At 37.9% G+C, this 25,414-nt stretch overlaps 3 protein-coding genes across 4 annotated transcripts; all 3 read left to right on the forward strand.

Annotated features, from left to right (window-relative positions):
- The first annotated feature begins 853 nt into the window (after positions 1 to 853).
- On the forward strand, positions 854 to 6,629 carry LOC141642198 (putative plastid-lipid-associated protein 13, chloroplastic). Its single transcript, XM_074450915.1, has 7 exons — positions 854 to 1,302; positions 2,986 to 3,107; positions 3,187 to 3,261; positions 3,377 to 3,473; positions 3,988 to 4,204; positions 5,933 to 5,985; positions 6,419 to 6,629. The coding sequence occupies exons 1-7, from the start codon at positions 1,015 to 1,017 to the stop codon at positions 6,512 to 6,514; spliced, it is 948 nt and encodes a 315-aa protein (XP_074307016.1). The 5' UTR covers positions 854 to 1,014; the 3' UTR covers positions 6,515 to 6,629.
- A 4,612-nt stretch (positions 6,630 to 11,241) lies between these two features.
- Positions 11,242 to 16,839, forward strand: LOC141642200 (nudix hydrolase 23, chloroplastic). Of its 2 annotated transcripts, none has more exons than XM_074450918.1 (8): positions 11,242 to 11,586; positions 13,717 to 13,848; positions 14,317 to 14,393; positions 14,832 to 14,967; positions 15,060 to 15,200; positions 15,280 to 15,338; positions 15,446 to 15,510; positions 16,356 to 16,839. In XM_074450918.1, exons 1-7 carry the CDS (start codon positions 11,323 to 11,325, stop codon positions 15,507 to 15,509), a joined length of 873 nt encoding a protein of 290 aa, XP_074307019.1. In that variant the 5' UTR covers positions 11,242 to 11,322; the 3' UTR covers position 15,510; positions 16,356 to 16,839. The 2 variants fall into 2 exon arrangements, with proteins under 2 accessions (XP_074307019.1, XP_074307018.1); XM_074450917.1 differs by having other exon boundaries at positions 11,244 to 11,586; positions 16,395 to 16,839.
- Positions 16,840 to 17,463: 624 nt separating this feature from the next.
- LOC141642199 (metal tolerance protein C2) lies at positions 17,464 to 24,733 on the forward strand. The gene is made up of 10 exons (XM_074450916.1): positions 17,464 to 18,027; positions 18,734 to 18,842; positions 21,530 to 21,569; positions 21,712 to 21,788; positions 22,131 to 22,219; positions 22,658 to 22,727; positions 23,445 to 23,483; positions 23,572 to 23,722; positions 23,804 to 23,893; positions 24,223 to 24,733. The coding sequence occupies exons 1-10, from the start codon at positions 17,559 to 17,561 to the stop codon at positions 24,322 to 24,324; spliced, it is 1,236 nt and encodes a 411-aa protein (XP_074307017.1). The 5' UTR covers positions 17,464 to 17,558; the 3' UTR covers positions 24,325 to 24,733.
- Positions 24,734 to 25,414: the final 681 nt, after the last annotated feature.

The raw sequence follows: 25,414 nt of genomic DNA on the forward strand, positions 1-25,414 counted from the left end.
GACAAATATTTTATTTTTGACCATTATTTCAAAAAGGGACTCGTAAAGAAGTCAATGCCTTTATTATCGAAAGTGGTGACTGGTGAAAGTTATTTTAACGGGGGATTTTAATAAAAAGTCCCGTAATCAATTGATTTTAGAAGGGGGTTTTTTGTTAAAACACAACCTTTAAAAAACTTTTTTTTTTCCAAACACCACCTTTAAAAAAAAGTTTGTAAAACACAACCCCTTTAATAATCTTTTTTTTTGTAAAACATGACATTTTGGCCAGAGTTTAACCACTTGCAATAAGGTGACTTTAAGTCAATATTTGAGGTAGTAAACGAGGTCGATTTGAGGTGTACTTAGACTCTTTGGAAAGGTGGGAGTACAAGTTTTCCAGGGGTTACCAATACGGTGGTGATAAATGGTCTTATGTGGGGTCTATTGGTGTGTAAAGTAAGGCTGATCAATGAGTGAATTGGAGATAAAAACAAATCAGAAAAACACCACTTCACTCCTTGACCAGCCTTACTTTACACACCAATAGACCCCACATAAGGCCACCTTCACCGCCATATTAATAACGCCTGGAAAGCTTGTACTCCCACCTTTCCAACGAGTCTAAAAACACTTCAAATTAACCTCGTTTGCTATTTCAAACATCGACTGAAAGTCACCCCATTGCAAAAGTGTTCAAACTCTAGCCAAAATGTCGTGTTTAACAAAAAAAAAATTATTAAAGGTTATGTTTCACAAACTTTTTTTTTTAAAGGTAGTGTTTGGAAAAAAAAAAAATTTTAAAGGTTGTATTTGACAAAAAAACCCTTAGAATAATGCTTATTTGAAACGGTTTTATACGAAAATTGTTGCCAAAATGAGGATACAAGAGTCATGTGTTGCGCGCTTTTCAACCACAACACTAAACTGGATTTCAAGATTAACGGTAGTTAATTAACGGAATTATTCGCACACATCACACACTAATATCTTCATCTTCATCCCCAAATTCCGAAACCCTAATTTCTTACATCAATGGCGACTTCAATCCATAACTCAGCTCCATCATTCTGCGGTGCGTCATCTCGGTTACCTTCATCAACACCGCCTTCCAATTTCGTCACTCTATTCACCGGAAAACCTAATTGGAGAAATGTGAGGAGGAAGAATGTTAATGTTAATGTTAATGTAAATGGCGGAAATATTTGCAAAGCTATGGTTCAAGATACTACAGTACAAGGTGGTGGTAGTGGTGGTGGTCCTTCTGCTGCTTATGCTCGAGAAATGGAGCGCCTTTCTGCTAAAGAATCTCTCTTGATTGCTGTATGTTTCAATTTATCGCGGGTTTTGAAATTTTTGTTACTATGATTGTGCAGCATTTTTAGGTTTAGGTGGTGGAATTTAGGATAATTCAGTGTTGGGGTCCTTCTGCTGCTTATGCTCGAGAAATGGAGCGCCTTTGCTGTATGTTTCAATTTATCGCGTGATGTTTGAGCTAAATCATACTCACTCGTCCCGGTCAATTATTGTCCTTTGGTTTTCACACAAAAACCAGGGAAAGAGGAGGGGGCCAATGGTAAGATGACAAGTGGACCAATTTGAATGTGAAAGATCAAATTGTTCATCAAATGCAATCAAAGAACAACAATTGACCGAGACCCAAATTGGAATAGGACAACAAATGACCGGTACGGAGGGAGTATTTCGTTGATATAAAGGCTATAATATGTGATTGTTTAGCTAAACGAAATAATTTCCTAGAACATTATTTGAGTGTAGATACCACTTGTGCACCTCCCAAAAGTCACTCGATGATGATAGGACTGAAACAAAGTAGTTAACAAACGTGTATCGGTCGCTTTAGTTTTTACTGCAAGTGTTGTTTTCGCACTTTATTATGTTAAACATTGTCACTAGTTTAGGTCACATTTGACTATGTTCAACCTTTTGTCTTCAAAATGAGGAAATTCACAAGACAACCAAATTGGGAAATAGGCAAACTTTAGGTTACCAAAGTGGAATTAGGGACGCCTTAAACTGAAACATGCTTGAACTGTAATTTTGTAAGAACTTCGATTGATAATACTTTTCCGCGTCTTTTTGGATGTTCGTTGCAGCACTGGGTGAATTTTGGAAATGTGGCTGAAACTTACTTCTGTGGAACCCCTCTCATGGTCTAAGACGACAAAATGCCGTTCATAAATAAGTGGGAATTTTCCTTTTCAACAAAAGTATATTGCAAATTTCCTTCAGCCAAAAGTTTCTGCTTTGAGTTTTTGAAGTAGAGGTTTTCGTTAGATATGTATCTCAGATGGGAATCAATGCAAAATGTGGGTAATATGCTTTTAGGCTGGCAGAAATTCTCAGATGAGACGGTCTTCAGAAGTGTCTTTTTTTTTACTCACTAATTACTCCTTAATCATACATCTAGTTGACTAGTTCGACCCTTACAATTTATGTCTCACAGTTTGTTGGAGATAAGATGGTTCAGTCTTAAGTAACTTACAACTATTCCGTTATTAGTTGTAACTAAATTCACTATTGCATTGATTTTCAGTTTTTCATTCTGTTGCCCTTTGCTGAGGCCCTATGTATAGAAAACTCATTTGCCATTGTATCATTCATTCATTCATTCAATCGATATACAAATTTAACTTATTCTCGTGTTTCTTGTTTTCTCTGAAATTCAGTTTATTTACAATCATGACAAATTCTTCAAGTTCTCTATTTTCTTTCATGGAGGTTGATCAATTCTTTCACAATTTTTACATGCGAGTCTCACACGAAATCTTCCTGATCTCGCACTCATTCAAGCGTTATCCCTACCATACATTCCATATACGATGTTTTGATGTATTACTTGAGCATATAATAAAACTACCCTACAGATTCCTACTTTCATTTTGTTTTCTTGCGTCGTCGTCCCATTCAATGGCACTTTTTCTTTAGTCTTGGTATGAACATAAATCTATTTGTCTATCTGATACTCTCGTCTCATGTCTGCAGCTTAAGGATGCAGGAGGTTTTCGAGCTGTAGTTACAGGAAAGGCTACAGAAATGCAGCGTATTGATGTGATGGAGAGGATTACTGGTCTTGAGCGTCTTAATCCAACACCACGGCCTACAACGTAGTGCTTATACTACAAACTTTATCTGCTTATCTAGTATCACGTGCATACAATTTACTATGGTTTTTCAGCTTTCCAGGTCCCCTTATCTAGAAGGCAGGTGGAATTTTGAGTGGCTTGGTTCCGGCAGTCCAGCTGCTCAATTTCTTTTGGAGTATGCATACTCTGTTCATCTCTCAAATATGTATTTCAGTTATAAAGGCTGACTGTGGCTGAATGTCTGCATTCACTATTGGTTGACTTGCTGGTGCTATTGTTTGGCATCTCAGGAGATTCCCAACCACTTTAGCAAATGTTTCAAACATGGATCTATTCTTAAAGGACAATTATGCAAAAGTTACAGCAAGTTTGAGGCTGTTGAGCTCGGTAAAAGCCTTCTCTATTAACTTGTCCACCAAAATTTATTTTGACATTATAGAAGTATAGATGTCGCTCCGTCTATCAAATTTGTATTGTACTCATTTGACTTTTGTGGTCAAATAATGCTGGCTTTGATTGATATTTTCTGATGAAAGTGATGATATACAATTGTCTGAACTTTTGACAGTGACCAAGCATTTATTTTGATAAACAAATATGACAAATCACAATCTATATGTATATTTGGTGAAACTAATGGTTAAAGTTAACATCGGCTTACCATTAAAGTGAAATGGTGATTGTAAATTTGGGATGGAGGTAGTACGGTTTTAGGTGTCTATTTCTAATGGAGCGAAAGAATCAAGTTCCTTCAGCTCCGGCATGTTATGGATTTTTGAATCATAATGCGGTGTTTGCCATTTCGTTACATACAAGTCTTACCTCAAACTCCTGGTCTCTTTGTGTGCCTTTTCTGGTCCTCTCAGAATTGTGAAATTTATAGCATCCCTTATTCATGCAGGTAGAAAGCAAATTCACATTGTCCTCCAAACTCTCCGTTGAGGGGCCACTGCGTATGAAAGAAGAATATGCTGAAGGCTTGCTAGAGTCACCTACTGTCGTAGAAGAAGCAGTACCGGATCAATTACGAGGTGCCTTGGGACAAGCTGCCTCCGCAGTTCAACAACTTCCTGTTCCTGTCAAGGATGCTCTGTCTAGTGGGCTCAGAATTCCACTAAGTAAGCATTTTAAGCATTTTTTTATTCTGGATAGGGCCTGCTAGTTTTATCATTTTCCGACTTCAAATGAATTGCTTAGATTATATGACCACGACCAAGTAGTGATCTTATTAGCTCGAACCAAGTATAAAAAAATCATACATAATGTAGTTTTTCATTTATTGTGTGAATTGGATTTGGATCTGGAAGCTTCTTAGAAGCCTATAAGGTAGAGTAAATGAAAATTTACGTACAGTATGTTGGTGACCTCTAAATGTTGAGTTTTGAAGTATTGGTGAAAAAAATTCATGTGATCCTTTTCAAATATAGTGGTAGGTTTTTGTTGGAGTGCATGTGTGTTTAGTTATATTTGTTGAAGACTGGAGTGCATGTCTGTTTAGTTAGAGCTTGAGAAATACAAAAATGATTTTTACACAAAATACATCTAAGCAGAAAACCAAACGAACATTTTTTTTTTTTTTTTCATTTGTCTTTCAAGAGTTTTTGGTTTCTTTTCTTCTTGTAAATTTTACCATCGTCAGTTTGGCGACAATTATGCACATCTAGTTGATGAATGCTTTTGTAGTTGGCATTGAAGGAGGAGAGATTATGTTACAGACTAGGTCAATAATATTGTTGGGCAATTTTGATATAAGAATAATGCATTTACTCGCTATCGCTAGAATAGAATACTTCCTTGTTTGTAAGGCAGAGTAGGGGGATCACATTTAAAAGATGTACCCAATCTTGCTCATATTTGCAACACAGAAAATTTCTGAAATGAAGATTGGGTGTATCAATTATCAGACTGATGCTTAGTAATATTAAAAGCTCTAGTGGATTCCATCATTACAACAACATTACCCCAGTGCCTCAATGGCTCCCGCAAATTGCTGGGTAAAGGGGGGGTCGGATGTACGCAGCCTTACCCTTGTGTTAGCAACACAAAGAGGCTGTTTCCGAATGACCCCAGATGAAAATTGCGTCGAGAACTGCATTGAAGGACAGCTACTTCACAAAAGAAAGAAGCGCAGCCACTTTAGTGAGCCATTTTGATTTATTCCATTATAATCCATAACCAAAGAATAACGAGTCTTTCAAATACAAAACTTGTTTTGCAACTAAATGTTTAGTTTTGGATAGATGTACCAGGCACCATGCACTAAGACATCGAGTTGCAAGCTACTTGATAAAACTCCCTCATGGAGTGTAGATTCGAAGGCTGTAGAGCTCAAGCCTAAAACATAGGATGGAAATTTATTCAGAGCAAATTAGTTGTGCAATAGAGTAACTTAGAAGAAAAGCTACACTGTTCACTAAAAAAACTTGCTTTTATTTTCAGTGTTTCGGGGGTGGCAGGCCTACTACTCTTGCTATTCCCCTCGTTCCACCATTGATCAAACCATTGCACTACTTGATTGATAATTCTTCATTGGTTATGTGTTTTTTTGTCAAAATAAATCATGTCACGGTTTGCAAATTGAAGTTCATGTCAAAGCTCACTTGCTGTTTGTTCTGTTACATCCTAGTACACAATTGCATCCTCTACTCTTCTAGTCTTCTTCTTTGATGTGTACGTCTTTCCTTATCTTAACGGCGCATTAGAAGTCCTATGTCAATTCTGAAAAATAATTTATAGTTCGGTGCTTCTGTATTATTGATTAAAATTTTAGGATCTTATGTGCAACTAGTTACAATATCAATTTCAAATTTGCACTGGTTTATTTTCTTTGTTTCGCATTCTTACAGGCGGAGGATTGCAGAGACTATTTATGATCTCATATCTGGATGAAGAGATATTTGTAAGTGTGTTGCATTTCATTTGTTTCAGTCTTCTGCAGTTGCCTGGTGTCGTATTTTCATGAGCTCTCCGTATTTATGTTCTTTTACTATTTTTCACTCCTCATCTCCCCATAGGCCCATATGCATGCTTGATACTGTTCGGCATACTTCGTATAACTTATTTCTGCAACTTTGATGATTTTATCTGGTAAATGATCATGAAATTACTTAATTTGCTGACGGTTTAGTGTTTTCGCTCTGGTATGAACCACATCTCGGTATGATATCCATGACACCATGGTTTGAAACTCATGTGAATCATCATTACCTTGGCTCCCATTGAGTTAATTTTATTGTACTCCGTATTTTTTTTTTCAAGATGCATTTTACGGCTATGTTTGCTGGTGATGAGTGATGGACATAATGTTTACTGATGTGGATTGTTGGATGCAGATCATAAGAGATGCTTTTGGAGCACCAGAAGTTTTAACGAGGGTAGACGTAGGCCCTTCTTCAGTATCGGAACCTACATTAGAGTACGTAAGCTAAGATATATGAATGTTTGACCAAATTTTCTTCTGAGAAATTACTTGATTAATTGCTTATACTCTATAGTCTATATTTACAAACTGAATACAAGAGAATGAGTTGTTTCTCCGTTTCACTTGAGTTTTCCGGCCCCTTGACTCGTGACAACATTTCCTTAAAAACTTTCACGTCATTATAGGAACCTTTCCAACTCATATATGATAGATGTCTTTTCCATTGACTTTTGATGAACAGTTTCATTAATCGAGTACATAGACACATTTTATTGAATTACTCTTTAAAAGCATCAACAAGATATGTGTGGTGATAGGGCGCCACCGGGTGACGCCCAAATTGGGTGCCACCCTCTCACAACAATTGTTTATTGAAGGGGTCCCCACTCACCTCATGTGAGAGGGTGGCGCCCAAATTGGGTGTCACCCGGTGGCGCCCTTTCATTTTCCTAGTTTAAATGCTTGCACTATCTCTAAGGTTATCAAATGACCCATATATGAGGTTGACTACTACACATGTGCTAACTCTACATGAAAATGAAGTTGAGTCCGATGTCTACTGTTAATCTGTGATGCGTTGAAATCTGGTTTATGTTGTGTTATGAAGCATAAGGGTAAGATTGTGGCTTATGGTTCCCGGTGGTTGAAGGTTCATGAGGTGAACTACTGAACTATCCTACTCACGGTCTTGAGTTGACAACAATATTGTTTGCACTTAAGTTGTGGCGACACTATTTGTATGTATGGAGTTTCTGGACTAAAAGGAGAAGCCCTCTCTAGGTGGTCCGAATAGAGCCCATAGTTGGCTGCATTTCAATGACAAAAACAACAACAGAAAAAACGAATTAACAACGAAAACAACAGTCCAACGGACTGTTGTAATCGACAACAAAAACAAGATAAAAAGAAGCATAAAACCGGGCTAGGGATAGAACAGTCCCAAGAACTGTTTAGCTCGTCCTTACTCTGCCTAGCTCTCGCGTTAGCATGAACAAACGACAAACGGGGCGGAACTATGACCAACAACAAACCCAACTAACAAACGACACATACAAGACCCAATAACAAAAGAAAGAGTTAGGCAGACTGTTGCTTAGGGCTGAAAACAGACTGTTTTTGTGTGTTGTTTGCTCTCGGTTTGGGCGCTGTTTTGGAGGGTTTATTTGTGTGAATTTCTTGCAACATAAAATGAAAGATAGAAGGATATGACTTAAATAAGAACACGAAACAAGTTTAAGCCTATGAGTAGTTTCGTTCAAGATCACGAAGCAAGGACTCAACTCCGCTCCAAAGCACTAAGCAAATGGAGGTTCTCTCGCACTAAACAAAGATGAAATGCCCAAACACTAAGCAAGGGATTTAGGGTTTTCAAAACCTCATATATTCATTCTCCAAAATCTGATTGTTACATTGATGGGTGCTTGGTTTATATAGAGACCAAGGCTTAATTTTCACCATTCATTCTATTCTAAAGGCCAAAAGAAGGCCTTACAAAAGGACATTAAAAAACAGCTCAAAGGCTCAAAGCATTACAAATTTGAAAACAATGCTGAAATGATAAGGCATAAAGTAAAAAGCATAAAGTAGATGAGCTAATAAGACAATCATCCTTGTTTGCTTGCTCTTGCTTATTTAATTATAGAGTGGACTTTTTGGGGCTGCAAGGGGACCGTGTGGACTGAAGATAAGTCCCAAATTGCTGTCCAAAGAATCCATAGAGCTTGCTTGATCAAAAGGGGAAGGTTGAAAGCGACATTGTACTTGCTCTTTAAAACCGCACCAATTATGATAGCTTGGAAGTGTCCTTAAGTTATCTTTTGATATAATCAGTTTTGGGAGACAACTTCCTAGACAAAAATGTTCAAGACTCTCCCAAGTTATCATATTCACTGGTGGTTGCATGACTTAGGCTGTTTTGGTGGCGTTGGAGCTCACGTTTTGAGCTGGTATTGTTGCATTTTTGTTCCAAAAAACGGACAACCATGGTCGGATTTTGTCCAGTTTCTCACAACAGTTATACGGATTATAAGAGCTTGAAGTATATTCAGTTTATCCTATAATTTACGAGAATTTTACGCAATAATTACCATTTCTTACCATCTTTATCTTTATTTTTGGCAACCATTAGACCTGAGCTGACACGTCGAGCCATTGGAATTGGCTCGGTCAAAGCTCGGAGCTTGGCTAAATACGAGCTGATCGAGTCCGAGGCCGTTCGAGCTCGACTTAGAAGCTCGTTTGGGCTCGTTTTAATTTTTTTTTGTATTTTTGTACTGTATTATTTATTTTATTTAAAATTATATGTTATTTAGGAATTTATAAGCATATTATAATATAATATTTTTTTATTTTATAATCTTATTTGTTTTTTAAAATATTTATATCTAACTCAATTTCAAAGGTGAGAAAATAAAAATAATATAATGACAAACCAAGCTTGATTCGAACTCAAGCCGAGCTCAAACTCCAATTTTTTTTTTTTTTTAGACAAACGTGTACTATTTTATAGAAACATAAGGTTCTATTACATACACACCAACTAAAGCGCAAACCGATGGCCATTAGATGCCCCTAAACTAGAAGAAACCCAACTAACATAACTAGTAATACAAACAAACTCGGTAGAAATACAAAGACGATGCCTCTTACGCGGTGAATGTAGAAGGCATCGAACTGGATTGGACAATCTTCTTTTCTTTTAGAGCTGACAACCATTTTCGGAGTCGAAAATCTGGAGTAGACAGTAGAACCTCCAACCATTACCAACGATTTATTCTTGAATTTAGGGCGATCACGACCCATTAAACGTCGGCTACAAATCTTGCTTGAGCGTGTCTTCACGGCTGAAAAGATAAACGAACTTTGACTTGACAAATGGTCAGAACTGTCCATTCCAAACTGCTCTAAACGTGTATTTTTGACCATTGAAACCTCTCTAACCTCAATGATGGGATCGAAAATCCTCTCAGTCGATAAGCATGGTCTCTTGACTTCACGAGGCTGATCCTCTTCATCAGTGAAGTTGTTCGGCTGTCCCAGTGAAATGTCCATGGCTGTACAAAGATTCACGGGCAGAGGAGACGAAAAGGGAACCGCGGCTTCACATAAAGAACTTTCATGGGGAGTTTCCGTCGAGGTAGAAGTTTAAGAGAATATGGGGCGAACGAAGTATTGAAGAGGCCCCAGATTTTGGATGAAAAAATTGCAGCTTCCTTCCTAGCAATAAGTTCTCGTAATCGTTGGACGATAGAAACAAATTTTTATGGACCTATTTTTTGTTGGAGAAGGAGTATTTGGTAGAGCCAAGGGTAGAGGTACCAAAGCGGTTACAATCGCTCTTAACTGACAAAGATGGGTGAGTTGCAGAGATTGTGGCGGAATCCGTATTCATGTCAGAAATCTTGTTACTTTCATTCTGAGGAGCACTTATATCAGCAGGCAACAACTCCGTGCTACTACGAGCAACTTGATTCCATATCTCAAAAGGCACAGACATAGTATCCACAACAGGCTCAGCATGATGGATCACATTCTTACCTTTCTCACTACAAAGAAAAGGTTCCATAGTGACGGCGGAATCAGTCGCAAATAGATTGGCTAGCACACCAATTCTGTTCATCACAGTTATCAGTCATAGTAACATTATTTGAGCCACTGGCTTCTTGACATACCAGCGAAGAAATAGGCCGTTTCCCTTTTCGAATATCATTAGCCTGAAAAGAATCGTCCACCACACGCTTACCATTTAGGTTAAAAACATGAAGCTTTCTAACTTCATCCAACTCACGAAGAATATCCTTATTTCGAGGCTCCACCGAGACCGCCTCCTCCAAAGTGCAGCGAGCTTCAGATAACTTATTCAAACTTCTAAGAGCGACAACTTTACGAAAGAGGGCCTTGGCATGACGAGGATAAAAATTCAAAACCATCGAACATAGAATTAATGCCCCATCGAAAGGAGTAATTTAATAGCAGAAGCAGCTAAATTTAAAGACAGAGAAATTGCTAGGCTTGAAAGAGAGTTTAAATCAAGATCGGACACATCCTTCAGAAATCACTCAAGAGACGACATGCTTTGTCATAGCAGGCACTCGCATCGACAAACTGATTTTGTCTAAAAAGGTCATTACCTTAGTCTTTAAAGGCATGAATTTTAGAAATGGGGGAAACATCTAAAAGGGAACAAACAAGATTCAAGCTATCATCATCCTCTGACACAACACAACCATGGAAATAACCAAAGAACTCAAGAAAATCGGCACAAGATGTATGATTCATGAGGTAGTCGATCTAGCTGATAAAAAAGGTTTAGAAAAGCAGCAATTAAACAACACCAACAGAGTACACCTAACAAACACGCACCAAAGCAATATTACGAAATCAAACAAATTATAAAAGCAAGATAACAAACCACAACTCAGAGAAATTAAAATGAACACAAAGAAACCGTATGACCGATTCAGAAGTGACAAAAGGAGGACGGGAAGCGAGGTAACCTCCGACCACCACAAAGACGGAATCTGGACAGACAACCACCGAAACTTTTTCGAAATATGGAAGCTTGGAGCTTCTCGCTGGCGACCTAAAGGGAGCTGGTGAGGTCGCCGGCGAGAAACGAAGAAAATATGTAGGCTCAACGAGTTTCGAGTCAAACCCGAACCCACCCAAGCTCAAGCTCAGATCGACTCGTTTACACCTTGACAACCACTTTATCCTTAGATTTGTAACATTGACCATCACATTACTTCTCTAGTTCTCTACATCGGACACTTCTATGACCACAAAAATGCAAATAAAACCCAACAAAATAAAAAAATGCTAAAAGCTTTACAAATGATGATAATTTCATCAACAACAACATCATCATCATCATCAATTATTTTAGCAAATCGAATTAAATTCAAACCCCAACAACAACAACGTGGATTATTCCTCTTCACTAATTGTTTCTCACCCAATTCTCCATTTTCCAAAACTCGTACAACAACTCGTTGTTTAAGACTAGTAACTCGGATGTCGTCAACTCGGAACGAGTCCAACTCGGTCTCCCCTTCTTCTTCTGACTCTTCTTCATCTTCGGTAATCCCAAAGTTCTCAGCTTTTTATTCAATTTTGTCATTTGGGTAATTATTGTTGTGTTAATTGTGGATATTTAGTGTTTGATTAAAATGGGCATTGGTTTAATTGGTGTATGATTGTTTAATTTATTTTATTTTCATGGGTTTGGGGTTATTGTTATTGGGTGGTTGTTGATTTTGTAAATTTCAACAAGTTTTGTACTATATGTAAGCTAAGCAGTGGCGGAGCCAGGATTTGTAGTTAGTGAGCGATAAAATTTTAGAAGGGGCGAACGAGTAATACTAGATTTCGGTTGGGAATTTTAACTAAAGTTTTCAAAATTTTCATTGTCCACGGGGGAGTGCCTCTACTAGCCCCCCTTAGCTCCGCCATTGGATGGAAGTACGAGGTTATGCATTGGTTCATTTGGGTAGTTTTGAGGGTATTAAAGCTGGATAGCATATGCATTGTGCTTCTTGGTTCTGAAATACTCCCTTTGTCTCGATCATTTGTCTAGCCTTGAATAAAACACTCCTGGCGATGAATATAAAAGTTAAACAAATGATTGAGAGGAGGGAGTAGTTTATATATACGGTAAGAAAAAGAAATGCATTGGTGTTTCTAGCATATTTTTTGCTTAGTGTTGTATAAACAAGCTGAGAACAATCAAGGTGTATAGAAAATACTCCCTCCGTCAATCATTTGTGTACCTTTTTTTTTTTTTTTTTTTTTTTTTTTTTTCTTTGTGAAGCGTATTTTATTCAAAGGTGAACAAATTAATGAGACAGAGGTAATAGATGGATAGTGTTTGCTTCTTGTTGGTTTGCAAATTTGTGGTAATTGTACTTGGGAAATAAGGATTTTCCTTGGTTGATTTGATTCAAGGATGCAAATTGGTTTTTTGAATGGGCATAGTTTTGTAATGTTGCATGCTTAAGTGATCATCTCATTAATGGTTGCTCAAGAAAATTGGTTTCTCGTTTGCTATGCTTTGGTTATTGTGATTTGTGACTATTTCATTTGAATGAGTATTGATGTTTATTTTGGGGGAGATGAGAAGCCCTTTTGATTTTAGTTCCTAGTGACCCAAAAGCCTTTTGCCGTTTATATCAATTGCGTGCACTTTAAGTGTGATGGTCTAGATCACCTGCCTCATATAGTGATAACATTTCCAACTTTTAGTAAAGCTTGCAGTGGTAGATAGTCAGCTAGTCTCTGGATTTAAATGGTTTAACTAAAATACTAACCTCTATGTTATACAAGGGACTTGTTGTGTTGATTTGATCCCCTTACCCTGGCTATGACGGAGGCTTAGCTAGTGCTATTGGGTTAATGAACACATAGAAGGGAGATATTTGTTGTTTGGAGGACTGAGTGATGCACCTGATTGAAGGATTGAAGGATGGCAAAGTGTAGCAATTGTGAGGGGAACCTGGAGACCTAGCGGACTTATATTAAGATAGTTGTGCCTATAGAGTGACATGGGTTGCTTGGCAGATTAGACTGGACTTGGAATCAGCATTTTTGAAGTATTGATTGCTTGGAACTCTAGCCGCTAGCCAGTATGGTTGGACGACTGGATAAATATCAGTCTTTTGTTGAAAGTTATGTTGTTTCCCACACGGCTACACGTGGAAAATGAAGTCCTTACCTTATTTCTTAGGGGTCTTTATGTGATGCCAAAAATCATTCTGATGAATCTGATCAACACTTTATCTTTTATCTTGTTCATATGTCTAGTATCCTTGATCGGGAAACAACCTTTGTCTTCCTCTTCCTTTGGCAACTCAGTTACACAAAGAGTGTGCCCTCATGATTAGTTACCATGTTTAATCGTCAGTCTTAAGTCAATTGAAGCTTCTAAATTGCTAGTGGATTTCGGCCATGAGGCTAATAACTGATTGTTGTGAATTGTAATTTGGGTGGATTAACCTCATATATAAGATTAAGGCATTTGCTTCACACAAGTTAAGCCTAATATGACTGGCATTTACATTCATATATAGTATGTACAATGAAATCTGTTTTAAGACTTGTAGTTTGTGCTTATGCTATCGAATAACTTGAAACTACTTTTTCCTGGAAAATTAAGTCAATTCTTAATCAGGAGCTATGTGTACTAATATCAGGAGTTTGTAATTGCATATGCAGGTATATATTCGCAAACTTAAATTTTGTCAGTCTTGTGGTGGCCCAACCAAGCATGAAATACCTGAGGGCGATGAGAAATTGAGGGCAATTTGCACCTTGTGTGGAAATATTGCCTATCAGAATCCAAAAATGGTATTGCATTTCTGATCAAGCTGAGTTTAATTATTTAAACCAAGATTTGGATATAATTTGATGTCCATGAGTCATATAACTCATACTCTTGATGTTGCAAGGGGTTTATTTCTTTGTGGTAATTTGTTTCAACTTTCGAGAGGTTTAGTGTTGTTAATATTTGTGAATTATCTTACAAAGGTATATGCTCTGATCCAATTCTTTAATCACGATTTCATTATGAGTATCCTGCACCGTGGATTATTTATCTCTTGTCCAATGTTGGTGGATGCTGTCGAACCTCAAACCTCCGAGTTGTCATCATGCTTGCAGTGTACGTGCATGCTTAGTGTGTTGTCCACATTTGTATAGCTGATAAGTTGTGCATGAAAGATTATAGTCCCAACATTGACGTTATAGTTCCATTAAACATGGTGATTCTGTAACACACTTAACCGCTGTCAGTTTTCTTACTATATGTTTTTATAGGTAGTTGGTTGCCTGATTGAGCACGATAACAAGGTTCTACTTTGCAAACGGAACATTCAACCTTCTTATGGGCGTTGGTGAGTGGAATATGCTTTTGTGGCCATGCATATAACTATATGAGATCAAGAAACTTTTCACCTTCCTTTTCTTATAGGAGTTCAGTGTCTTGTCTGCATAGACCGAAAATGACTAATTTGACTAGGACCTGAAACGACCAAGAAATGACCCAATACGGTCTGAATCCATAAACCATAATCACCCAATGACAATGCACCAAAAATTATCCACCCGCAATGACCCGATACGGGTCATTACTTACCCTTGACCGTATTGGTGGATTCAAGCCTAAACGGATTCGGATGATGATTCATATGAGCCGACCCCAAACCATGTTTGGACTAAGGCTTTGTTGTTGTCACCCGACTCGTACCCAGCTCTACTGATCTGTTTTTCAAGTCTACTTGTTTGCGTATACAACAAATTTACGAAGATTGGGTAATGTCCAATCCATATAGGACTCTTCCAGCTGGCTACCTGGAAATGGGGGAGTCTGCTGCTGAAGGTGCCGCAAGGGAGACGCAAGAAGAAGCGGGTGCCGAAGTTGAAGTTGTTTCACCATTTGCTCAATTAGATATCCCCCTTATTGGCCAAGTATGAAGAATTATTTTCGTTTTCTTTCCCATACATATGTTTGTTACTGGACCTTTCTGGTCTTATAAATTGTATCAACATTTTATGGACAGACCTACATCATTTTTTTAGCCAAGCTGAAGACGCCTCATTTTTCACCTGGTGTAGAGTCAATAGAGTGCCGGCTTTTTGCACTTGATGAAATACCTTTCGATTCTCTGGCATTTTCATCAATGGTGGTCACCCTAAAACTGGTATGCCATAATTGAAGTGGCTTTCTTCGTATTGTAAGTATTCTCTATGCATTCTGTGGACTAACGCCTTTTGGTTCAGTACATTGAAGATTTGAAAGCTGGAAAACCGAAGTTCCATTATGGTACCATCAATAAAAGGTGAATTGTCTGTAAATAACAAAGATTTATACTTCATATTTTTGTGCTTGTAACTTTGTAAGCTACTCCGTATCACCTAACTGTTTTGTCACTGGCTTAATTGGCAGACCTGGAACCAGTCCTTCTGATATTAATGCCTTCACACTTGATTACCATCTAGTCGTGACATGAGGTAATCATCTTCCATTGTCCTCATATATCATCCCTAAAAATGGTATGAAAAGCTTGAATCTTCGCCCAACATGTTAGAAAAACGCTCACTTTAACTCTTCAAGTGACCTTCATATAATTATCGCTCTCTTTGGCCCATCAACAAGTTTCTCTCAAGGATGTCAACGTTATTTATAAGAGAAGCAGAGACTCACTTTTAAGGGTAAGATTATTGGTAGTTTTGAGACAAGACTTTGGTAAGTCTTAAGACAAAACTCACTCAAGACTACCAATAATCTACCCTAGTTTTGACAAAGTCTGTAGTTGAGTCAACTTAAGACTTTGGGTGAGTCTTGACCCCACCTTAAAGGAAAATTATCCAATGAGTGGATCCCGTGTGTCATTTCTTTTTTTGTAAAAAAAAGGAGTGAAGTGGAAAAGTAGAGTCTGAGGTGAGTCTGACGAATAATGTATAAAGTCTAAGGTGGGTCTGAACAATAAAGAAATAATAAAAGTTAGTGGAAAGCTGATGTGACAGAGTCTTAAGACTTGGGAGAGCAAGAGTTGACTGATAATCTCACCCTAAGGTTAGTATTGCAAACTATTGTTTGCTTTGTATATTTGTTGTCTAGTGGTCAAATTTAACATCATTTGACATCAATCTCAAAATGATGTCAAATGGGACGATATAAATGGGATCATATGTGATTTTGCAAGTAATTTGACTCGGTGGAATGTTTGTCCTAAACTCTCATCCTATTATAAATTTATGATATTTTAAGTCCACCTTTTAGTCCAAGTCGTTTCTTTTGTGTTAAGTCTACATGATACTCTGTATAACTCTTACTTCTGTCTGAATTGTGGAAGGATGTTGACATATTTTGTTGCGACATTGCTCCAACTCAGGCTAGAGGGTATTTAGGTCTCAAGGCTTCCCTTGATTTGGTTGGTTGTATTGGCTGGACAATCAGCGATTTCACCAATGATCATCCATTCACTATGTCTCCATAGGTGGTGGTGTGATTAAGTTATTCTTTTTTCGGTGTTAGAGGAGGCACAAGGCCAGTACAATATAACAGGGAGGAGAATTTGAACCTGCCACCTGTTGTGCAAACAAAGTACCTGAGTCTCAATCAATAGCCCAAGATCTCTTCGATAGGTGGTGTGATAAATAGTAGGCGTCTTGAGTTCCTGTAGTTGCTTCGGCTATTTGAGATCCGGCAATCTGATGGTAATTTGTATCATTTTTTGATTGAGTAATGTTTGTTTCAGTTGGTATGTAAGAAGTTTGTAGGGCATCCATGTCAATTGTCATTTTATCTAATGAAACAGTAGCATTGGGTTGACTCAATCGACGTTTATTGCTCCGATGATGGGTAGAGCCGGTAAAAGTTGGCCTGGTTTGTTCATTTCGGTGATAAATGCAACTGTAATGTACTAATGTCATACAATGTACCTATATCGGATGTCCAAAAGTACTCAAAACCGCCACATGCCCGCTGTTCTATATGAAAAATGTTTATCAAACATATGACAATGCAATTTGAAGTTGTGGCTCTATATCAAACTCGTAACAAGTGAGACCTTACAAACATGTCAATCAGGTCGAGCGTGGGGTGAGTTAATTGTTCTAAACCATATTATTTTTAGCAAAGATTCGAGTATTTGTCAGCATTAATTTAGCAAAATATTCCGTGTTGTGTTATTGGGAGACTTCATAAACAGGTCAATCAGTTTGAGTGCAGGTGAAATTAGTCCAGATTCGTTTTAGGCCAAGTTATTTAGGGAATGATCATCTCACAAGTCAAGTCGAGGTCGAATCTGATGGAGTAGGGTCACTTCGGGTTTCGGGTCAAACTCGAGTACTCATGTAGTCATGAGCGGATCGGATACGGGTCGGGCCATTTGATTGGGGCAGTTCGGGCAGGTTTAGTTAATTAGTTACAGTGTTCAGTGTTGCACTGTTTACATTGACTTCAAAATTAGTCAAAGAAAGTTAGTATCAAAATCAAGTCAATTATCTTGAGCATTCATCCTGCACAGTTTCTCCGGCTAAAATCCCCCCAAATCATGGAAAACCCTAGGGTTTCCGATTCATCATCCGATCCAAAACCTCCAAATCAAACCCTAAATTCACTTCCTTCTAACTCTAATTTCCCCTTCGCCGGAAACGATCGAAGGTACGCATACTCTCGTCAATCGTCACTTCAACATTTCACCGATCCTCGATCTCCGACAGTAATTTCAAACAACTTTAATAGTAATAATCACTCAAACCCTAGATTTTCACGGAGTATTTCCAGTATTGATATTCCGCCGGCATTACACGCCGGAAATGAGAGTAATTACGATTTTTTGAAAGATTCTGGGAAGTTTTTGGGGGTAGAGGAGAAATTGTCGTTGTTTGAGGTGGTTTCGTCGGTGTTTCGGGTTTTGCGGACCGGAAATCGGCCTATGAAGAGGCTGTTTGTGTTGATTTCGCTTAATGTTGCGTATTCTACTGCGGAATTGTTCATTGGACTTCTCTCTGGTCGCGTTGGTAATAATCTGGAATTTGTTACTCTGTTTGTTGCGGAATTGTTCTAAGTTAGTTACATTTATTTTGAACTAGTTAGTTATCGTGTGCTGAAATTACACTTGTGAAAATAATCAACGTCATTTAGGTTCGGTTTGTTGCGAAATAGTATGAGTTAGTTATGTTACTGTGAAGTGTGAATTAGTTAGTTATCATGTGCTGAAATTCCGCTAGTTAGAATTAGAAATTCGTAGGATTTGAACTTTAGACTCTGGTGTCATTTGGGTTCTGTTTGTTGTGGAATAGTACGAGTTAGTTATGTCCCCGTATGTTATTGTGAACTAGTTAGCTACCGTGTGTTTCACTAGGGAGAATAGGAGACTCATAGGATTTTAACTTGAGAATTATCTCGACCAATACGTCAGCTGATGATGATTGAGGCCCAATCAATTTTTTTTATGCCTTGAAGGCATTTGAGGTCGTCTTTGAACATGGTCTTTTTAAACTCATGCTGATAAAGAAAGATGGTATTCGTTTTTCGCTTTCTTGATGAAAGACGTTATACTAGGAGTCTAGGAGCGGTTTTCGTTTCTTGCTGATTTGCTGAAGAGAAAGATGGTCGGTAATTAGGGTAAAAGGACAAACAATCTTTAGTCATTGGCATGTGGTGTTATTAGCCGTTAGCACCAAGTTTTGATGTCTAAACCAATTGTGCTTTTTCTTCGTCCAGGTTTGGTGTCTGATGCATTTCATTTGACATTTGGATGTGGCCTTTTGACATTTTCACTATTTGCAATGGCTATTTCTAGGAGAAAGCCAGATCGTGTCTACAGTTACGGGTGAGAATTCTATGTTGTTTATTTGTAGAATGGGTCGGTTGTATTTTGCTTTACAATCTTATCCTTTCGTCTTTGTCGCAACATGTATGGAAAGGTGATGAATAAGTGACAAATCCTGGAGTTTGATGCTAATTGTAAAGATGTTGTGGACCAGGATCGTTGATTTTGAACTGCATCGAGGAATTTAATCTGTTTAAAATGTTTATCAGCGGCTAATATGCCACTGTTCCTACTCTATTAGCATGTATTATGTCGTGTATTGTGAGTTGCAAATATATTTTGGATTTTTGATGGTGAAATCAGATGCCGTATTGTAATGCTTTTTGTCTCAAAAGTCTACTGTGCTTCTGTTTCTTGATATGAAAGAAGATGTTTGAAAAATAGATCTTAATTCTTAAGAGGTTTACTTTTGCAGAATTGAAATTGATATTCTGAATGCGTTTGTACCATTGTATGTATGATCTGTGAATGATCAAACTTTAATGTGAAGAGAATGATATCATTAGATGTATATATTTATGAGGTCCACCCCACGCCAGCTTGGTATGGGAAATGCGTTATATAAATCCTTAGTCACAGTGTGTTTAGGCTTTCTTTTTCCCATACTGGTGTGGGACTGAAGTAGTCTGTTAGGCTTTTGTTTCATTGCTTGTATATGCATTGTCTTGGTATCTTAGTATCTTACTCTTCCTGAAGTGAAGGTTGCCGGGGCCATTTTTTTGGTCTATATCTGTAATGTGCTAGTCATTTAATTCAATGTTAGTCATAAACTTTATTTGAGCCACTTATCCTCTATTAAAATCATGATAGTGAGGCGGTACATTTTCTTCATACCATTCTTGGATTTATGCCCGGGAGATCGACTATGGATGCGATTTTTATCATGAGACAGTTGATGGAATACCATCGGGACAAGAAGAAGGACTTACATATGGTTTTTATTGACTTGGAAAAGGCATATGATAGGGTACCAAGAGAAGTACTTTGGTGGGCTTTGGCGAGAAAGGGTGTGTCGCGAAAATATATTGACCTCATAAAGGACATGTATGAGGGGGCTAGTGCAAGTGTTCGCACTAATGTTGGGAGAACGGAAGAATTTCCTATTACCATCGGGGTGCATCAAGGTTCCGCACTTAGTCCTTTTCTCTTTGCTATAGTTATGGATGAGTTGACAAGGGATATTCAGGACGACATTCCTTGGTGTATGATGTTTGCTGATGATATTGTGTTGATTGATGAGACAAAAGAGGGGGTGGAGAGAAAGTTGGAATTGTGGAGGCAGACTTTAGAGACTCGTGGGTTTAGGGCCGAGCGGGAGTAAGACCGAGTATTTGAGGTGTCGGTTCACTAAGGTGGCGGGGTTGAGATCGACGAGGCGGGGGGAGTATTATTTTCGATGGGAATGTTGTTGAGGGTTCGGATTTCTTCAGATATCTAGGATCTATTATTCAAAAAGATGGGGAGTTAGACGGAGATGTGGCTCACAGAATTAAAGCGGGATGGTTGAAATGGAAGAGTGCTTCAGGGTTTCTATGCGATAAAGATATGCCCCAAAGATTAAAGGGAAAATTTTATCGCACGGCAATTAGGCCTGCCCTACTTTACGGCTCCGAGTGTTGGGCCGTGAAGCATTGTCACATTCAAAAGATGTGTGTGGCGGAGATGCGCATGTTCTGGTGGATGTGCGGACATACAAGGAAAGATCGGTTAAAGAATGAGGTGATTAGGGAAAAGGTAAAAGTGGCGCCAATAGAGGACAAGATGATGGAAAACCGACTAAGATGGTTTGGCCATGTGAGAAGGAGACCTATGGACTCACCAGTTAGGAGGCTGGAGACTTGGAGAACAGAAAAGGTCCCTAGAGGCAGAGGAAGACCGAGACAGACATGGTTGAGAGTGATAGAGCACGATATGAGAGTTCTGGGGCTTGAGGAGAGTATGGTGACGGAGAGGGCACAATGGAGGGAAATGATACATGTGGATTTTTAGTATTTGATGTTTTTTGACAGATTTACTGTTTTTTTATTTAATTTAAAGAAATTAAATTATTTATTTTTCTTTCCTTTATTACACTTTTTCACCAACCACTTTCTTATAGATTTTACCTGGTTCATTCCGGATCCTTAACTCTATTTCGGTTTTTAAAAATCGTTTTAATCTTTTCTCTCGATTTAAATTTTAAGTTTTTATAAAAGAAAGACGGAATTCGATTTTAAAAGTTTACCTTGACTTTCCATTACTTTTTCGTTCTCCCTTTTTGTTTTTCATCTTCCCTTTTTTTATTCGCATTTTGAGGCGTGCGTTCACCCATGGGCGGTTCGAAAGGATGATTCGTGTCAGCCGACCCCAAATCATTTTGGGATTAAGGCTCTGATGTTGTTGTTGTTGTTGTTGTTGTTGTATTCTTGCTAGCTATAGCTATCTCAAATGTTTATTTTGGCATGTGACACCTGTGGTCATTTTTGTCTCTCCGCCTTTGATGTAGCAGTCTATTTTCTGCTTGGTGCTTGTTTGCTGTTTATTCTGTTTACTTATTTTTTAAGCTCACTTTCACATGTTACGTGTTGAGGTTCCAATTTTGAGCTGCAGATTTTTATTCTATGTCAAAGTTGACTTAAACCTTTGTTTTTGTTCGGAGTCTTTAGATAAGTGGAGTATTAAATTTAAGAATTCCCTTTCCTTTCCAGGTATAAAAGGCTTGAAGTTTTGTCGGCCTTCACAAATGCTGTAAGTTCTTCATATGCTAAGAGTTGATTTGCGTGGAGTACCTTTCATGACTTGTTATAGTACCTTTACGGAGTATCTTATAGGATGCTATAGTATGTCATCTCTAACAGGGTTCTTTTTTTCCTGATGCATTTGTAGACAGCTATTTCTTCTGTTTATGTCTTTTTCCTTGGCTGTTGAAGCACTTCATGCGTTCATACAAGATGAATCAGAACACAAGTAAGTTTATGCAAATATCATGTATTCCTTTGTTTATAAAACAACACACATTTATTTCCATGCGCTTGATGCAGTTACATGGTTACTGCTTCTGTTGCTTTGTGCATTGTTGTTGGAAAGTTTGATTATCGAATAATGGATATCGGCTACTCAGCTACTCTACCTTTCAGTTTCTAATATATTATCTCAAAGCATTCCTGGCCATTCTTGCTGTAGTATTACTAGTATATCCCTAAGACTTAAGTTGTAAAGTATTGATATATATCATGATCTTGTATATGCTTTTTTTTGTTCTGAAATGAAGTTGCTTATGTGATAAGGTTATTGTATTCTTTATTGTAGGCATTATCTCATTATTTCAGCCGTGACGAATTTGGTGGTGAACCTTGTTGGTGTTTGGTTCTTTAGGAATTATGCACGTATAAATCTAGGTAATACAAAGGCACTCTTTTTATTGAGCTCTTTTTTTTTCTTTGCTATTGTGTTATTCACATCACATTTTAGGTACTTTTATGTAGGTGTATGTGTGTCAGCATTTGGAGGTTCTAAACTCTAAAGCATGTAATTCAGTGGTCAGTATAGTTACTAGACCTTTTCTATTCAGAAGTTTACTAGGAAAATAAGACTTATCTGCATCAACCTGTAACATCCTCTTTGTATTAGTAACACAAGGTGACAAGGGTGAGAACCCGTACATCCAACCTCCCGTATTCCGTCATATGCAGTAACCCCTAAGGCATTGTGGTAATGTTGTTGGACTTGTTGCTCTTGTATTAGAAAGGTCTGTTGTTGTGCAATACTTTTGTGGCGTGGTTGGATAGATTTGAGTCTTAACTACTTCACCGGCTTACTGTGCTTTCTATTTATAGCATACAGAAATGCAGAAGATATGAACTATCACTCTGTGTGCCTTCATGTGATTGCTGATTCAATTCGAAGGTACAACACTCTTGACCTTTTCAGTTTCTATAAAATTTATAGTGGTCCCTACATTCTCTTACTCCCAGTCCCGGGCTCCCGGCTATCTAAATACTCCCTCCGTACCAGACCAATGGTAACACTTACCTAATACGGCCGTACCACACCAATGGTAACATTCCTTATTTGGCCCACAACATTACCAAATTATCCTTATACCCATTTGATATTTACATAAAATGCCACTACATACCCCACCTACCAACTCACAATTAAACCCACAATTACATACCCCACCTATTTTCTTCCCACTTTACCCCTTCTTTTACCCTCTTTTCTTAAAAACCCCATTTTTTACCACATTACCATTTGTATGGTACGGAGGGAGTATCAGGCTTCTGGGATAGTATTCATGTAATTATGGTGCTTCGTGCTTGTGCTTGTGCTCTTTATGAAGTACCCCCTTTGTCCAAACATTTTTCTTTTTAAGTATTTTGACCATTTTGTACTGTTGTCTTTGTTCTTCTTAATGTCAGTCCATTTGTTCATTCATTCATTGAAAAAATGTAGTAGTATATATCAACTGGCCTTATGGTATACAAGTATTTAATTAATTACTCAATAGCAATTCCTATTATATTATAAAAAAGTATCTTAACCAATGTCTTCACTGTCTCCTTGATATAGTCATTTTTAGTTGTTTAGAACAATATCTTAAAAAGTCCATTTCTCTCTCAGTGCAGGCTTGGTTCTGGCATCTTGGCTCTTGGCACTTGGGTAAAACCTTATATGTTTTTAGGCTTACTTCGGCACGAACTACGAAGTAGTTTGTTTTTTATGTATATGTGGTTAATGTGGTTTGCAGGATTCAGAATGCGGAAGTTTTGTGCCTGGGACTAGTGTCAGTAACAGTCTTTATGCTTGTAATGCCACTATTTAAAGCAGCTGGTGGAGTTTTGCTCCAAATGGCGCCACCTAATGTTTCTTCTTCAGCCATGAGTAAATGTTACCGACAGGTGATTACGAATTTCTGTTTTCTATACTTCAGGCAATACGGAGTTTTATTCATGTGTTTATTGACTACATGAATATTCTAGATTGCTGCTCTTGAGGATGTCTCTGAATTGTCCGAAGTCCGTTTGTGGGAATTGGTGCCTGGCCATGTTGTTGGTTCACTGTCCTTGCAGGTGTTGTTTCTTACTTGTAACTTCCAACAAGCCGTGATAAGTTTTCCTTCCATTCAACTCCAATTGTCCCATTTCATTAAATATTATTTTCAGCAAAATAATTACATGTAATAGTAAGAGAAGCATCTTGGAGACCGCGTAAAAGCCAATAGGACAATTGGTGTTTAATGGAGGGAGTACCACTCGTAGTATTGAATATTGGTTTGATTTTGATCTGGATGTGGTTTTTGGTGCATAAAACGGTCTATAAAGCCTCCCACAATCTTCAAAACCATTACAAAGAGGCATGCGATATTGGTTTGATTTTGATCTGGATGTGGTTCGTACAGGTTAAGTCAGGGATTGATGACAAACCGGTGCTGCAGTATGTACATGGTTTGTACCATGAGCTTGGCGTGCAGGACTTGACGGTGGAGATTGACAATGTCTGAACTTCACGTTGCATCTTTCTCGAATTAGGAAATGTTCCGATGAGATGGAATTATACGGGAGTCGAGTATTGCCTACAAACTTTCTGATTAAGCGGGGCATTGTATACCAATCTTCGTTACTTTCTGATTAAGCGGGGCATTGTATACCAATCTTCGTTGTAGCTTCAGGTTATAGTACAGTTCAATTGTCCCTGAATTTTTGTACTTCTGAAAGTTCTTTCTATTGATCTGTGGTAAGAATTTTTTGACATGTAATTGAGTCAGACGAACGTTTTCACTCAGTTTCTAGATAAATGTCCAGAGTCACACCTTAGGAACTTGAGCAAGTCTCTTGTAAAAACTGCTTTACAAAAAGACATTGTAAAACAATGTAAAAAAATATTTGACTTAAAAATGACCGTATTTTAAATTATTGTGTACATTTTATTTAGACCTGGCAAACAGATCAGGTTGTGTTGTGTCGTGTTCGTGTTAACTTTAAATGGGTTATCACTACCCTAACCTGACCTAATTACATAAACGGGTTATTTGTCTCAACCCTAATCCAACCCAGTTAATTTTTCTATAACCTAACTCGACCTGTTTAACCCATTTTTCTTTTAGCAGGTCATTTCTAACCTTCTTTTGGAGCTATTTCCGTTTTATCTTGTCAAGAAACCATCTTAGCCAAAAGCTTAAGCTTTTGATGATTGAAGTCCCACGATCAGTGTTATTATAGTCTAACACGAACTTATGACTTGTGCTACTAATAGCTTCCTATGGAGTATTACATTTGGGCTACAACTTCACCACTCCAAAACTCTCGAAGAGATCCTAGCTTAATGGTTAAAACGGATTCGACACTTCTCCTTCATCCCCTCTTTTATACTCCCTCCCAGTCACTATATTGTTCCCATTTGATATGGGCACAATACTTAAGGAAAAGTATTAAAATAGGAGTAAAAGAGTTGTGTGGGGTTGGTGATAGGAGAGAGGGATGAATTATTAGTAGTTAAATAAAGAATTGTGGGGTCAAAACATAAAGGAAAGTAATAAAATATGAGTAAAAGAGTTGTTTGGGGTTTGGTGATATGAGAGAAGAATGAATAAA

This window comes from Silene latifolia, chromosome 2, assembly GCF_048544455.1.
Source record: "Silene latifolia isolate original U9 population chromosome 2, ASM4854445v1, whole genome shotgun sequence".
NCBI lineage: Eukaryota > Viridiplantae > Streptophyta > Magnoliopsida > Caryophyllales > Caryophyllaceae > Silene > Silene latifolia.

Excerpts from the sequence above, each read along its gene's own strand:
- LOC141642198 (XM_074450915.1), top strand. The coding sequence starts at position 1,015 with ATGGCGACTTCAATCCATAACTCAGCTCCATCATTCTGCGGTGCGTCA. Across the intron at positions 3,262-3,376 it reads GCTGCTCAATTTCTTTTGGA|GAGATTCCCAACCACTTTAG; the intron begins GTATGCATACTC and ends TTGGCATCTCAG. Across the intron at positions 4,205-5,932 it reads TGGGCTCAGAATTCCACTAA|GCGGAGGATTGCAGAGACTA; the intron begins GTAAGCATTTTA and ends GCATTCTTACAG.
- LOC141642199 (XM_074450916.1), top strand. The coding sequence starts at position 17,559 with ATGGAAAACCCTAGGGTTTCCGATTCATCATCCGATCCAAAACCTCCA. Across the intron at positions 21,789-22,130 it reads CAAGATGAATCAGAACACAA|GCATTATCTCATTATTTCAG; the intron begins GTAAGTTTATGC and ends TCTTTATTGTAG. Across the intron at positions 23,484-23,571 it reads TCTTGGCTCTTGGCACTTGG|GATTCAGAATGCGGAAGTTT; the intron begins GTAAAACCTTAT and ends TGTGGTTTGCAG.
- LOC141642200 (XM_074450918.1), top strand. The coding sequence starts at position 11,323 with ATGCTAAAAGCTTTACAAATGATGATAATTTCATCAACAACAACATCA. Across the intron at positions 14,394-14,831 it reads CAACCTTCTTATGGGCGTTG|GACTCTTCCAGCTGGCTACC; the intron begins GTGAGTGGAATA and ends CAATCCATATAG. Across the intron at positions 15,201-15,279 it reads TGGTGGTCACCCTAAAACTG|TACATTGAAGATTTGAAAGC; the intron begins GTATGCCATAAT and ends CTTTTGGTTCAG.